The sequence below is a fragment of the Equus asinus genome, chromosome 1, assembly GCF_041296235.1.
Source record: "Equus asinus isolate D_3611 breed Donkey chromosome 1, EquAss-T2T_v2, whole genome shotgun sequence".
Lineage (NCBI taxonomy): Eukaryota > Metazoa > Chordata > Mammalia > Perissodactyla > Equidae > Equus > Equus asinus.
In genome coordinates, this window is record NC_091790.1 from 161,825,199 (window position 1) to 161,841,589 (window position 16,391).

Here is a 16,391-nt window from a genome sequence, read left to right on the forward strand (position 1 = left end):
AAACCACATATTTTTGTTGCCCTTCATTCAACCTGAAGCTGTTTTCTTCCACCTGAGGTTCCCAACTCTGGACGCACATCGGATCACCTGGAGAACTTTAAAATTTACTGGTGCCCAAGCCCTACCTTAAAGAGTCTGTGAAATAAGTCATTATTTTAAGGTGGAGCCCAAGCATCAGTATGTTTTTAATGCCCAGTGATTCTCATGTGCAGCCAGGTTGAGAACCACTGGCTTACGTGCTAAGTTTGTTTTGAGAATAAGTTGGCTTATACTTAGGTTTCAAAGGACACTTGGGGTAGCTGACAAGGGGTCTGGTCATCACATACAGGAGTGACCAACCCTTGGCCATGTGCTAAGATCTGTGACAAAAATTGATCCATGAAAATTTACTTTGGGGAGACGTGGTATGGTATTATGAGCAAAGCATGGGTTTGGGGCAACACATACCTAGCTTAAGCTATTACTAGCTGTGAAATCCTAAGGAGATAATCTGTTCTGGGACTCTGGTTTTTGGGGTTTTTTCTGTAAAATGGGGAAAATAGTCACTGCCTTGTATGTTGTGAGGATTTTAATGGGGATATAAATGAGATAATGTATGCATAGTACCTTGCAAACTTGCAGAACGCCAGTAAGTCATAGGTACTCGGTACATGGCTACCATTATTACATAGCACAGAAGATGAAAGGTCATCACTAGGGGCCTTTTAACCGTGCCCTCTCTGGTGGATTTCTCATTGTAGTAGAGAAAAGTCATGTAATTCCCCATGCAACTGGATTTTACTCCATGAAAGAACTCAGCACACAATGAAGAGATTAACTTAATGAATTTATTTGTGAATATTTGGCAGAGAACACACCACTCTGATTCACAAAAGACTAATTATCCAAAATGTGCATTGTGAAAAAATATATATGTACGTATTTTTTTCCATTCAGCTACCTGAGGAAACCACTTTGCTGAAACCAAGTGCCATCCTAAGCAAAGCAGAAACTTCTAGCCCACATCCTCAACTATTTATACAATGTACAGATAGGGATCACTCTGGGCAATGCCTAACCAGGAGTGTAAAGCAGTGCTGGAAATCCTGGATGGGAAGTGAGGCTGAGACAACCAACCAGGAGAGAAGAAGTTTCAGTCCCTGAATTATAATCTTGATGTAATTAGGAAAATGACAAGGGCACTTCTGATTCTTAAGATTCTTTGCATTATTATGCTGAGCCATAATAATTCTTTGAGTCCCCTTCATTGGAAGCCATTCTTGAACCACTGATACTTTGGTCTTTTAGATGCTTCTTCTTTGTGCTTTCTCCCACAGATAACTAATCCTGGCTATCAACTTCATGAGGCCAGGGACAGGGTGTTATGCACACCTGGATCCCCAGAGCTTAATCACAGCACCAATAACAGTCGGTGCTGAGAAATATACAATGAATAAGGAAACTACTCTGCATCACACTCAGTAACCTTCATAAATCTCCCATTTTCTAAAGAGTAAATGAATCACTTGGAATACATACCAGCTGGCAAAGTTAATCAGAATCTACAGAACCTACTATTCCTCCCTTGCTTTAGCAATGTCTTGATACCTAGATTTGCTGGCCATGTTTGCTCAAAGAAGAATGTCAGCAATTGCTTCCCTTTGCAGTTGCAAGTTGAGGCCTTTTGCTTTACCCAAATGCTACAATCTCAACTCATTTCTATAGGTCTTCTTACAGTATGGAGAGGCACTGAGGCATAGTTTCAACACGCCCCGCTCCTTCTGACAAACAGGTGAAGGAGGGGGTGCAATTGAGGAAGGCTGGTAAACAAGCTCTTTTCTTACTCAAACAAGTGCCAGCTATTAAATGCCCTGCAACCTTATGATTTAATGATTAACGATTTAGTTTAATAAAATTATTTTAATAAAAAAGAATAAGAAAGTCCTCTCTCAAGGAGATGACCTACTTTAATTTGGTTCTTTGTTTTTATTTCGTTTGCCCTGGAAAGCACACAGTACACAAGGCATGCTGTTTCAAAGGAGAAAAATATCTGGGAGATTATGAAAGCTACGTCTTTTGCTTGATTTTTTTCATCAACGTGTGCGTTTTTCCACGTGTGCATATGAAGACGGGAAGTGTAAGGCTCAATCGGTAGCTCTGTGATTTGTTCACACCAACCATGACCTACGCCAGAAGAAGCCTGGAAAGATAAATTTCTTCAGGGTTCTAGAGCTCTGAAGTGCTAGGTCAACGTATAACAAATGAGCTTTGCTCTAGTCCACAGTACAAACGACAACTGCCAACCCTCCAATGGAACTCAAGATAAAAGACAATTGCAAAAAGAGTACTCATTGGAATCTTCACTTAAAAGACAGTGCAAGGTCCCTCAGCACCCCACTGTGCGTGAAATTGGTACATGGGTAATTGATCTAATCTCCAGGCAGAGTACAAGTGTGAAAGAAAGGTGGTTACAGTAGGGACTCTTTGACATCAGTCTTTATCCACTGGCAACAAAACTCAAGCAAAGAACACAGGCTTGCAGCCTGCTAACTTTGGGCAGCTATTCACCTGATTGTGCCTCAGTTTCCTAATTTATGAAATGGAGATAACTGTACCTTCCTTAGAGGGTTGTTGTGAGGATTACATGAGATAATACATGTTAACCACCTAGCATTGTCCCTGATATTTAATAGATGTGTAATACATGTAAAAGTATTTATTTTTAAAAACCTGTATTTGGGAGATCGGAAGTTATCATTTTTTGAAGTTAATCACTCAATAACTTAAAATACACATAATATTTTGTTTTGGTAAAAGAAACATAAGCTTCCTAAAATGTCTTCAGACCTCAGAGCCGGTCAGGTCTCATCTGAGGAATCCTCTGGAGAAGATGTTTTAGCCGTAGTCCCCTAGAAAAGGACACATAACAATGTCATTGTAAGCCAGCCAGTATCTCAACACACAAAACTCTTTCTACATCAGGCAATGGAGATTAGAAGCAGAGTCGCAGCTACTGCCAACACTACCGTGCACGCCAGCAGCTACACACACAGAGGAGCAGTCAGCTATCTGCATCAGCGAATGGCTACGGTACTGTACCTTTCCGTCTAAGGACCACTTCAGGAAAGTGATGTGACGGAGGTGCCCTGGGGAATCTGCTCAGAAGTAAGTCACTGACTAGTCTCCATCATTAGCGGTCATGCCTGTAAGTGGTGGTGAAGCTCTGGGCCACTCCTCCAGCGAGAGCCAACATTCCCTCAACTCTCCATCACTTATGGCCCACCCATGGAGCTTGACTGGGTTCACAAAGAACATGGGGCATAGCTGAAGTTGACTCTAGAAAAAAATTGACTGCAGGTGCTATTATTTTACCATATTATTCTTATATTACCATATAAGAGTCACTTTGCTATAGATGTGCAAGGAATCAAAGTGATGTCCCCAGAACAGTTCTTTGGTGCTGGAGCTTCAGGAGGACCCCTTGATAATTTTGGAAACCACATAAGCAGTTCTTTAGCGAAGTGATCTCTGGTGGCTTCTGGATTGAAGCATGTTATTTGCAGAACTTTCTTCATATCTGAATTCTAACACCCCAACACCCATCTCTCCCTAAAGGTTAGAAACGGAAAGCATTAAATTACTCTGAAATATATGTAAAATCATGTCTGCAGGGATGAAACCAAACAAAGCAGTCTTGGAGGACAGCCATAGATTTTTCACTTAAAAAGATTCTTCGATATATGATACTTTGAGCATACAGAAAATTATAAATAATAATATAACAGATACCCACTCAATACGGTTTAATCAAATCTTAACATTCTGTATATTTGCTCAAAAAGTTTATTTAAAGAGATTGAAAATCACAAGTAGAGTTGAAGTACCTAGCATACCCTTCCATGATTCTTCTTTCTCCCCTGCAAAAAATCATCATCCAGAATTTGGTGTTTATTATTCCTGAGCATATATTCATTCTATTATTGCATTTGTATGTATCCATAAAAATATTTAATGTTTTTGGTTTTTTTAAAAGATAATATAAATTGTGTTAGATGGCATATATCTTGTTGCAACTCGCTTTTCTTGTTCAACATTATGTTAAGCATCGTTTGTAATATCAAAAAATGGAAAACAACCATCAATAGGAGAATAATTAAATATCCTGTGGCACATTTGTATAATAGACTGCTATACAGATGTTAAAATGGATGACGTTTTATATTTTGCATAGAATTTCTTTTACCCTACGTTAGCAAACTGTCTCTTAAAAGCAGAATAGAGCTGGATTTTGCTTTTCTTATCTAATCAGATAATCTCTCTATTTTAATACTGGAGTTTAAGCCATTTGCAATTATTGTTATCACTGATATTTTTGGACTTGATCCTACTATCTAATTTTTTAATCCTTTTTTATTCCTTCCTTCTTTTTCTTCCTTTCTGCCTTCTTTTAAGCAGATCCATTTTCTATATTCCTTTTCTTTTTTGTTGTTTGCTTGCTGATTTAGATGGTATATGTTATATTTCAATATTTTACTGATGATTCTTTGTGTTAAAAAGTACAAATTACCAAGTTCTGCCCAAAGACAAATAGATCTTAGCACTCCTTAACTACTGAATATCCCTCCTTCCATCTATAGATTCTGTTTCCTATTTTAACACAAAAATTGGACATTTTTTTTTTTTTTAAAGATTTTATTTTTTCCTTTTTCTCCCCAAAGCCCCCCGGTACATAGTTGTGTATTCTTCGTTGTGGGTTCCTCTAGTTGTGGCATGTGGGACGCTGCCTCAGCGTGGTCTGACGAGCAGTGCCATGTCCGCGCCCAGGATTCGAACCGACGAAACACTGGGCCGCCTGCAGCGGAGCGCGCGAACTTAACCACTCGGCCACGGGGCCAGCCCCTGGACATTATTTTTATGGTCATTACTCAACTTTAGCAACATGTTTTATTTACTCATGTGCTCATCATTAATTCCTATATCTCACACTTTGCTTTTGGGTTCACTTTTCTTCTTGTTGAAGTATATCCCTTACTGCTTCTTTATTGAAGTCTGTGAGTGGTAAATTATGTCATCGTGTACCTGAAAATGTTTTTACTTTGCCTTCACTCATAACTAGTAATTCAGCTATTATATATTGGTTTATTTTCCCTCAGCATATCGAAGATATATCTTCATTATTTTCTGGCATCTACCGTTGCCAGCACAAATTTTGCTGTCAGTTGGTTGTCATTTTATTATAGGTAACCTGCTTGCAGCTCCCCTGAACGTAACCAGCTTCAAACCATTTTATGATTTTCTCACCCTTGACGTAATTTTGAGCAATCTTACACAACAGCTTTAGGTATGTATTTGGTTTTATTTAAGTAGGGCAATTGAGGTACATTTTCCATCTAAGATTTGGAGTCTTGAGAGCCACTTATCTATCTTCCAGCCTCTTTCATTTTTTTAATTGAGACATAATTCACCATTCGAAGTGTACAGTTCAGTGGCTTTTAGTATTTTCACAAGGTTGTGCAGCCATCACCAACATTTAATTCCAAAACATTTTCATGACCACCATTATACAAGCTCACACCCATGAGAATTCACTCCCCAGTCTCTTTTCTCCTCAGCAACCACTGATCTACTTTCTGTCTCTATGGATTTGCCAATTCTGCATATTTCATATAAATGGAATTATACAATATGTGGCCCTTTGTGTCTGGCTTCTTTCACTTAGTAAATATTTTCAAGGTTCATCCATGCTGTAGAATGCATAGTACTTTTTTCCTTTAATTTGGCCAAGTAATACTCTATTGTATGGATATACCACATTTTGTTTATATATTCATCAGTTAATGGACATTTAGGTTATCTCAACTTTTTGGCTATTATGACTAATGTTGCTATGAATATTTGTGGACAAGTTTTTGTGTGAACATATGTTTTCAGTTCTCTCAGGAATATACCTAGGAGTGGAATTACTGGGTAATATGGTCACTCTATGTCTAATTTTTGGAGGAACTGCCAAACTGTTTTCCAAAGTGGCTGCACCATTTTACATTTCCTTCAGCAGTGTATGATGGTACTAATTGCTCCACATCATCATCAACACTTGTTATTATCCATCTTTTTTATTCTCGCCATTCTAGTGCATTTGAAATGGTATCTATTGTGGTTTTGATTTGCCTTTCCCTAATGACTAATGATATTGAGCATCTTTTCACGTTCTATTTGTCTATTGTCTTTGGATAAGTGTTTATTCAAATCCTTTGCTCACTTTTTAATTAGGCTATTTGTGTTTTTATTGTTGAATTGTAAGAATTCTTTACATATTCTGGATCCTTATTAGATATAAGATTTGCAAATATTTTCTTCCATTCTGTGGATTTTCTTTCCGTTTTCTTCATAACATCCTTTGAAGCACAAAAATTTCTAATTTTGATGAAGTTGTTCTATCTATTTTTCTATGGTTGCTTGGCCTTCAAGTATCATACCTAAGAAACTACTGCCTAATCCAAGGTCACAAATATTTACCCCTATGTTTTCTCTTAAGAGTTTTATGGCTCATGCTCTTTCATTTTTCATATGGTTCCCTCTCTAGACTGTTTTGGTGTGAAATCCTCAGGACTATCTTCCAAGATTGTTTTTCCAGTTGTGTTCTATCTTGAGTTTATCCCATCAACTGTGTTTTTATTTCTTTTAAAAATTCCAATAACTATATGTTTGCTTTTTAAAATTTCAGATTTTGAATTGCTTCTTTTGCATATCTCTGTTCTTGTTTTGTTTCTGTACAATTTTACTTTATTGTTTTTTAAGGATTATTCCTCCATTTGGCTCTTTGAGTATCCTAAAACATGATAGTTAGATTGTTTGACAGCACCAAGAGCTTGCAGGAGAGGCATTTGCATCAGAGGGAGGCAACACATGGTATTCCTGAGGTAGGTAGGAGAAGTAGTGAGCTGGCCATTGTATTAAGGTGGAGGTGGAGGGTGTTTGCTAGACAAACCATGGTTAAGTATATCAAGTGTTGTGAGAAGTACCAACTCCATCTCTGTAGGCTTTGTAGTGGTCATAACTCAAAGCCTACAACACCAGTTTGGGACCACTCCAAACTGTCAGACTGAGCCCAAACACAAGGTGGCTGAGACTCTGAGTCAGAGGCCTTGGAAACACAGCAGGCCAGCAATAGGCCCCCAGCACAGCTGGGGGGAACTAGGTCAGCTTTGCATATTCTTGCAGATGTCCAGGATGGCTTCAGAGGTCCCACCTGACCCAGGAATGTTATAACCTTACAAAGAAGAGCAAACACCATCACTGCACACTAGGGTTGCTTGGTTCAGAGCTGTTTTCCTCCTAATGTTTATACTCCTAGGAGCACAATAATCACAAGCAGGGACAAGATGAAGGTGGCTTACAGAGACTGCAGAGCAAAGACTACTCAATACTAAAAGGCTAGTTAGTATAGTTGATGAAATCCAACATTGAAAATGAGCCTTTTGCAGAGGATGGTCATACATTAAATTGGACAGTGCTTACTCACACACTCATGCTCCCAGACTTATATCATTAATGAGCACCCAATATGTGCTTGTCACCTTGCCAGGCACTGGGGTAGAAAGGATAAGACAGTCTCCACCCCTGAAAAAGCCACCCGTCAATGGGTAAAGAGACTTATAAGCAATTCACTATAAGTCAGTACTAATTCTACCCAGCTGATTTAGAGGGACTGCGAAGAGAAACTAGCCAGGGTGAGAAAAGGGAAAGGAATGTTCCAGGCAGGGTGACAGAGGCAAGAAAGTTCAAGGGCTATTCAGTGGACAGTGAGTCAAGTTGCTGGACTAGGGTAGGGAAGCTACAGAAGTTGAGGTTGACAAAGCAGATAGATACAGATTATATTTCATCTAATCTAAGATGCCACTGATTCTTAAGGAACTATTATTTGATGTACAACCAAGAAAAAATGCTGCTAATTAAATTACAACACACCATTGACTGCAAAACTTTCCTGTTTCAGAGGGGCTAAAATGCAAGGCACTGTCCCTCTCAGAATGGATGCAATGTGGCAATTCCCAAAAGAAGAAACATAAAAGATAAATTAACATTAGAAAACAGATTTTTTTCAAAAAAAGATAAAATAAATGCAAACGAAACACGGACATAATTTTTTCTTATCAAATTGGTAAAGTATTAATGTTAGCATTAGCAAGAGGATAGTGAAATGGCAAATACTGCTAAAAGTAAGAAATAATACTCCTTTTCTGGAAATCACTTTGATAATAATGTCTCAAGAATCTAAATATGTACACATTCTTTAAGCCAGTAACCCTACCTACAGAAACCTGTCCTAAACCCATACTTACAGACTCAGAAGAAGATTTATGTACAAGAATGTAAGGTTATTTACAATAACAAAAGTGGAAGCTATATAAATGCCAAATTATCAACAAATATATAAATAAGTTGTGGTATAATCATATGAAATGTTAGTCCATCACCGAAATTTTTTTAATATTTAATAACATGGGGGAAATCTCATAATGCAATGGTAAATTTTAAAAGAGAGGAAACAAAATTCCATGTAGAGTATAATTCCAAACTAGGGAAAAAATTATTTAATAAAGACCGGAGGGAGGGGTAATCTTGGTTGGCTCTGAGTAGTAGCATTATTGGCAACATTTTTCCTTCTTATAATTTGAATTATTTTTCAATTTTTCTATAATGTCCATATTTACCTTTTATAACCTCTCCTTCCTCCCAAACAAATGTGTTTTTCCAAGATCTCCTTGTAAAAATTAAATCGTGGTAGAGATTGTAAGTCTATGCATGGAGACAGAATGACCACTAGGTGCCTTTCATATTACATAGTTATCACATAGGATCAGCATGAACGCTTAACATTTTTAGTAAATGTTAGATGGGATCAAATATAGATTGTTCATGACTTCCATATTTCTCAATGGTAGAGATTAGCTATGAGCACTCACCATGAGTTGGTACTATGCTAATTTACATTATTTTTTTTAAAGATTGGCACCTGAGCTAACAACTGTTGCCAATCTTCTTTTCTTTTTTCCCTGCTTTTTCTCCCCCAATCCCCCCAGTACATAGCTGTATATTCTTAGTTGTGGGTCCTTCTAGTTGTGGCATGTGGGACGCTGCCTCAATGTGGCCTGATGAGCGGTGCGATGTCCACGCCCAGGATCCGAACCAATAAAACCCTAGGTGGCCGAAGGCGGAGAGTGCGAACTTAACCACTCGGCCACGGGGCCGGCCCCCTACAAGTATTATTTCTAATTCCTGTCATGCAAACAGATGAGAAAACAGAAGCTCCAAGAAGCTGAATAAGTACAGTGAGCTTGCACAATTTGAACATGGCAAAGCTGAGATTTGAACCCAAGTCTCTCTCTCACACTGAAGCCTCATACTCTTTCCCCTGCATCATCTGTCTCTCAAGGAAACATTTCCATAGTGTGTCTAGATGAACATTAAGAAAGATCAAAATTCTATTCTTTCCATCAGTGAACAGGAGGCATTGTGAACCAGCTATGGCTATATCACGTCCATTCCCGGAGGAACCTTACAAATGTGGATGACAGAGACAAAGCTCTCTGATAACATGGGGTAGCCTGGATAACTAAGGGGCCAGATTGCCAGTTTACCAGCTGCTAACCTCGACTCCTGAGAAACCAGTCCTTTCTGTTGTCTGTAAGTGCTCAGATTATGGCGCAATGCTATTTACCCACCTGGCAAGGTGAGGCGACTCGCGGAGCTGGTGCTTGGGGCTGGTGAGCCTTGAGAACGCTTCTTTGTGCCTGTGAAGAGGAAAAAGAGGAGAAGGAAAAGTAGGGCTGTGCACAGACTTCTTGGGACAGGTAAATGCTCACCTGTAACCAAATGAGCCAAAATCTGGGTTTGAAAACAATGTTTAGAGGATGGTTGGGTGAGGTTGTGGGCGCAGTACATATTCCATGATCCACAAGAGCCAGGAGCACAGCCTTTACCTCTGTGCGCATGATGGTTCTCAGTCTCCTGGGTGGAGGTTGGCATGTTGGCAACCAGCGCAGGACTGGGCAAGGCTGCACCTTAGCATCACCAGGGAACTTTCTAAATATGCAGTTGCCTGAGGACACTCCCAGAAATTCTTTTCACTGTACTAGGGTGGAGCTCTAGTATCAGTATTTTTTTTTTTTTTGAGGAAGATTAGCCCTGAGCTAACTGCTGCCAATCCTCCTCTTTCTGCTGAAGAAGACTGGCCCTGAGCTAACATCCGTGCCCACCTTCCTCTACTCTATATGTTGGATGCCTACCACAGCATGGCTTGCCAAGTTGTGCCATGTCCGCATCCGGGATCCGAACCGGCGAACCCCGGGCCGCCGAGAAGCGGAACGTGCCAACTTAACCCGCTGCGCCACCGGGCCGGCCCCCAGTATCAGTATATTTTCAAGTCCCCCAGATGATTCTAATGTGCCTCCAGGATGGAGAACTACTGCTGTGGAAGGGAAAGTTCTGGGTTTAGAATCGAGGAACCAGGGGTTTGTTCCTGCTTTGTCCCTACAGCCTTTACTTGCTTTTGGACCTCAAACAATTAAATTGATCTGTCTGCAGCTCAGGTCTTCATCCGCAAAGTGAGAGAAACGACAACAATCGCATCCAAGTGTTCTGGCGAAGATTCAAAGACCCAGTGTGTGAGTGCTCAGGAATGTGGGAGACTCCACGAATGCTGCGTCAGCGGGCTCTGTGACGTCTCTGCAGCTGGCAGAAGAATTCTTACTAGGAAAGGGATTATCTCTGTTCATATAAACGGTTTAGTGGGCCACGAGGGAATGAAAAGGCAGCCCCTTGGGTGGGGATCAGGAAAGAGAGCAAAATGAAGGGAGGGCTGAATAGTTCTGCAAAAGAACATATATTTATATATATGTTTGTGTGTGTGTATGTATATACATGGGCTTATTTTGTGTTCATTGAGTCAGTAATCCTGCACATACATATGTATACATACATACACTACATATGTATTTTATTTTGTACTTAGATATGTACACACATACCTATATACATGTACATTTTATAAATAAATATAAATATTATTTATTTATTCACTCATTCCTTTATTTTGCCATCCAGAGTGGGGCAAAAGAGGCCTGCAGGCCAGAATCCAGTAACACGGCAGATACTCAGTCTGAGTTGGCAGAAACGCAGAGAGAATCTTAAGCAGAGGACATACATGTTTCAGTGTTAAGTTCTTTCTGTTACAAGTCCCCTGAACCGACCCAAACTTTTTGTAAAGTCTACTTTACATGCAGAGGATGGGTGTGAGTGAAGGTTGTGTTGGTTGAGAAAACTCTGTCAGAGTCAACACAGTCATGGGCAAAGATAGCAAGAGGACCATCGACTGATCGACATCAGAGGAAGCAGGAACTTGGGGGTTGGAGGCGAGTGGGTCAGCATTCCCTGCCCCAGAAGCCCTGGTGACACGTGGAGAGAGACCTTTGGGATGGTGTTTGAGACAGTTTCATTTCAGTCTTAAAGAACAGGGTACTAGCCTTAACATTCTGTGTTATTGTTAATTATTATTATTATTATTATTAGCAGTAGAAGGAGTAATAGTGAAAATGGAAAACGCAAAATCCAAACACCTCAAACCCACAAAAACTGTTAATTTGCATGAGGTGAGAGAAGCTGTATCTGGCAGAACCTTATGTCTCCATTTTCCAGGTCTCGTAGATGCCCTGAATGTCAGAGTTGGTGGGGAACTTAGAAGGTCTAAACCCAGCTGTAACTTTGATTCAGAATCCCCTGAGGTGATTTTTAGAAATATGGCCTCCAGGGTCCTTTCCTGAGCCTAGCAAAGCGGAATCTCAAGGGAATGGAGCCAGAAGTTTGCATGTCAAGGAGTTCCTCAGTAAGTCTAATGATCGTCAGTTAAATGAGGTGTCTCAGACACCCCAAGGTGAAAAGATTTACTCAAAGTGATACTTTGGGTCAGGGTCAGGGCTGCCTCACTGCTCAACTCCAGGGAGTGCCATTCACACTGAATCCTACACAAGGAATAGTGAGCCTGAGTGTGTAACAAGTTGGGCCTGATCAGAGGCATTACCAGAAAGCAAATCCACGCCCCTGACCTTCTTATTCAGAGCCACTCCTGATCCACCAGAAATGCCTCTGTGTCCCACTGGATCCACCTCCACTGTGGGGACGCCAGTGACTCAAAGTGTTTATCCCTCAAGACTTTTTACTTCTCTCACTGTCCCTTTGGGGGATAGGGTTTCTCAACAGCAGCACAGTGACATTTAGGCCACATAACTCTTTGTTGTGATGGCTGTCCTGAGCATAGTAGGATGTTTAGCAGCATCCCTGGCTTCTACCGACTCAGCATCAGTAGCACCTTCCCTGTTGTGATAATCAAAAATGTCCTCCAGACAATGATAAATGTCCCCTAGGAGCAAAATTGCCCGCAGTTGAGAACCATCACTTTAGGATGGATGTAGGGTTTAAGTTTTTCATTCAGAGCTGTGATTCACAATTTGACTGCTTGGTCATTAGTAATAGCCACTGTCACACATCAAGCAGTTACTATGTTTTATAGGCACCTTGTTAGGGATGGACAATTAAATGTACATCAGTTATATTTTCTGATACTATCTGATGATAAAATTATTCCTATTTTACAAAATTTGTAGACAAAGAGAGCTTAAGTAATTTGCACAAACTTACTGAGTGTTGGGGGGCAAAATTTAAGCCAAGATCCTTCAGAGTTTAAACCTAGAGAAACTTTTCCCAATGACTCTTGCTGTTTCTTGACCAACCCATTATCCAGGTCTGCTTCATCTTGCCTGAAGATAAGAAAAACCTGGAACAATTATTTTAACAAAAAGGAAAAACAAAACCAGATCCCCAGGCCTGGCCAAGGCCCCGTGAGCCAGCATCTCCGGAGGGGCCTGGATGTTTCACAAGGGCCCCAGCTGATCCTGACCTTCAGACGGGCTTGGCAAACCTCGTGTGACAGAGATCTGCTTCTTCTTGTCTAACTATTGGAAAACCTGGCACTCTGCTTTCCATGGATACTCTTGTGAAGTTGAGCGATCACTTTAACGTTGCCTATGCGAGCACTTAAAACCTGCAGAGGACCCAATGACTACAAGCTTTCAGTGTCATCACCTGCAGAAACATTCACTAGTGCCAGCCCATTTCACAGGAAGGCTTGGTGCAATTTTTTAAAAAATCACCTACTATGATCTTCCAAAAGCCTGCAGCTTGATGGCTTTTCCTTGGGGCAGCTTTTCATCCCCTTGGTATCTTCTCTGCAGACACTGAGTGAGATAGGAACTTCTGGCGCCATTGGGTCAGTGGAAGAACAGAACCACGAGCCCCTCTAGAAATGCCGTCATTTTCTCTGTATGCTTGGTGAAATGCCCAATATTTCAGGACAAAGAGAAACCACCCACGCCGCTCCTAATCGTGTCACAAACAGGTAGCAGGTGGAGACACATAAAATAAACCTGTTTGTGATTTCTCAGACCTTCGGGCGGCACCATGGACCATTGGGGGTGGTGGGGTTCTGAGTCAGCCAGCCACTCACTGGCTCCTGTTAACTGAGGAGGTGTTCCTGAAATCATTTTCCACTCCGCAGCCACCAAATTACCTATTACTGTACTCAAAGTTCCATTCTTGGGAATAATATTCAACTTAATCCAAGTGTCATTTTCTTTTTTTTTTTTTAAGATTTTATTTTTTTTCCTTTTTCTCCCCAAAGCCCCCCAGTACATAGTTGTATATTCTTCACTGTGGGTCCTTCTAGTTGTGGCATGTGGGACGCTGCCTCAGCGTTGTTTGATAAGCAGTGCCATGTTCACGCCCAGGATTCAAACCAACGAAACACCGGGCCGCCTGCAGCGGAGCGCAAGAACTTAACCACTCGGCCATGGGGCCAGCCCCCCAAGTTTCATTTTCTAAAACCCTACCCCTTCCTTGCTCCCATTCTCAGGGAAAACATCAGAAACTGAGCTGGAAGATCCAGCTCGGGATCAGTTTCCAAACTGTCCCCTACTGTTTCATGTGGCAGATCGCCTACGGGTACACATAACTCGCTCTGGGACTTACTGTAGAACTTGACGGGGGATGCTGCTCTGTGAGTGACTCTGAATTCACTCTGTCAGTGCTTTTCAATCCTGGCTGCACATTAGGATCATCTGGGGAGTTTTAAAGAAACGACGCTGATACCTGGGCCCTTCCCCCAAAATTGCTGTTTAATTTGTCTGGGTGGGGCCCAGGCCTGGGGATTTTTCAAGTTCCCGGGTACACGTGACCTGCAGCCACGCGTGAGAGGCACCGCCCTCCGTGAATGCCTGTAGAAGACGTTTCTTCCAGCATCGGGGGAAGTGACCTTTCTTCCGAGCCACTGGTGTGCTTTATCCTCCTGGATGACGTGAATCTTGTAAATACTTTCTTTTTGTTTTTACTTAGGCTTCCAGGGAACTCAGAAGCAATTTATGACTTAACACCGGGGACAACGAAGGCCTGTTGAGCCTGCGTGACATTTGCCCTGGTTTGCTCTGTCTACACCAGCTCTACTTTCTGCCTCTGGTTTTATCCTGCTTTCTTAATTTTTTAAAAACAAATTGATTAAATGTATGTGATTTTGGAATTTGGAAATATTTTATACACGAGGAAGGGAAAATGAGAACATCAATAAACAACTACCTCAGTGCTGACATTGCTAAGCTCCGTTTTCTTCACGTCTAAAAACATTCGTTTTAGGACGTAATTGTGAGGATCAAGTCAGAGTGCACATGTGGAAGTGCTTAGCACACTGTGCAGTGCAACTAAGTGTTTGTTAGTTTATATTCAAAAGAAAGTGATGTGAGTGTGTGTGTGTAAAGTAGTTAATATGTCATCCCTGGCAGAAAAGCATTTTAAGGTCACAAATTACATCGTCCTTGACCCACGGCATGGGAATACTCAAAGAGGAAACAACCCAATCAGTCAGCTCGGGGCAGAAATGTCATCCCGGCAGCTTGTGTGACTAGAAGTATATTTTCACAAAAGAATAGCTTTCAGATATTTCAAATTAACATCCTTGGTTGGTTCAGCTAAAGGGCAATGAATCCAATTCATCAGGAGTCTGGAGAAGAGGACAGTGATGGAGGCGACAGCCAAAGCTGCCCACCTTGGGGCAAATACACACACTGAAGACTCAGGATGTGAGGTTAGCACTAAACCCAAGTCATTTGCAGCTCGACCTCAAACAAATAATTTCCCTTCTGCAACATAAGGTTACCATGGCCAAGCCCAAGCCACTGGGAAAGGGTGATTTAAGAGCCCTTGAGACCAAGTGTCATCATTAGAAATGGTCCAACAACAGCAATGCTGTTATAACACAAGCAGATCCCACAGGCAGAGATGAGAGCTGAACGAGTGAAGTAGGGAAAGCGTCTGTCACCCTACTGGGCATTTTCCACTCTTTCTTTTAGCACATTGCAACGTCTGACTTTATGAGCTCCACAACCTCTGATCACGACTGCTAAGCACCTCTACCAACATCTTCTCTATGTCTCGATTGGGGTGTGGCAGAGATCAACAATCTTTTGCCTGATGCCTCAGAACAAATCATCATTTCTGCCTCTTTACAGCCTTGAAAAAAGAGCATCCAAAGAAGTTCACATTCTGCTTGGGGCTGTGGAATCACTGAAAGTTTGGAGGGCTTCAGACCCACCCGGACTTCCCTCAGTGTTGTTTCCCAAAAGCAGCTAAATTAGAGTGGCGTATTCAGAGTGTTTAATAACACTTTTCCCCACAACGCAACTACCATCAATAATAAGCTTGCTATTCTGTGACTTGACCTCTGTTTATCAAAGAACAATGATCACAAAGACAAGAGCTATTCAGACATGCAACACTATATGCTATTTAAATATGGCTGTTTTCACATTTGAATATGCTTTGGAATTGGGCATATAAACAAGGAGTCCGAAATGCTGTTCACAACCTTTGACCCAGTAATTCTACAACTAAGAATTTTTCCAGGGGAGGTATTCAGAAATGTGACAAAGCCTTATGTACAAAGAGCTCCAGGCCTATGCTATTTGCAACTGCAAAAAATAAAATAAAAGTGTGTAACTTAATTGTCCAACAGCAGAGAGGTGGTTAAGTAAACTGTGCTAAAGCCACAAAATAAAATATTATGTTGGTACTGAAATTATATTAATAAAGTTTTTTTTAAAAAAATGGGACAATGCTTACAATCCAACGTTATGTGAACAAACCATAATGCAAAATTAAATTACTGTACTGTATGGCCTCAACTGTGTAAAAATACATAGCAAAAGACCATAATAAATACAGTAAAGAACTGGCAGTGAATAATCATTAGATGGGCTGTTATAAGTGATTTTAATTTTATTATACCTCTCTGTATTTTTCAAAATGAGTAA

At 40.8% G+C, this 16,391-nt stretch overlaps 1 protein-coding gene across 11 annotated transcripts in view; it reads right to left on the reverse strand.

The window, feature by feature from the left end:
• PDE1C (phosphodiesterase 1C) overlaps positions 1-16,391 on the reverse strand; it is a 596,098-nt gene that overhangs the window by 11,739 nt on the left and 567,968 nt on the right. For 6 of the 11 annotated variants that reach the window (XM_070511509.1, XM_070511518.1, XM_070511553.1 and 3 more), the window contains one exon: positions 9,705-9,773. In XM_070511509.1, the coding sequence (XP_070367610.1) occupies positions 9,705-9,773 (69 nt within the window). Of the gene's footprint in view, positions 1-813; positions 2,889-9,704; positions 9,774-16,391 lie in introns of those variants that run through there. The other 5 variants (XM_070511514.1, XM_070511524.1, XM_044765209.2 and 2 more) reach the window with 1 other exon arrangement.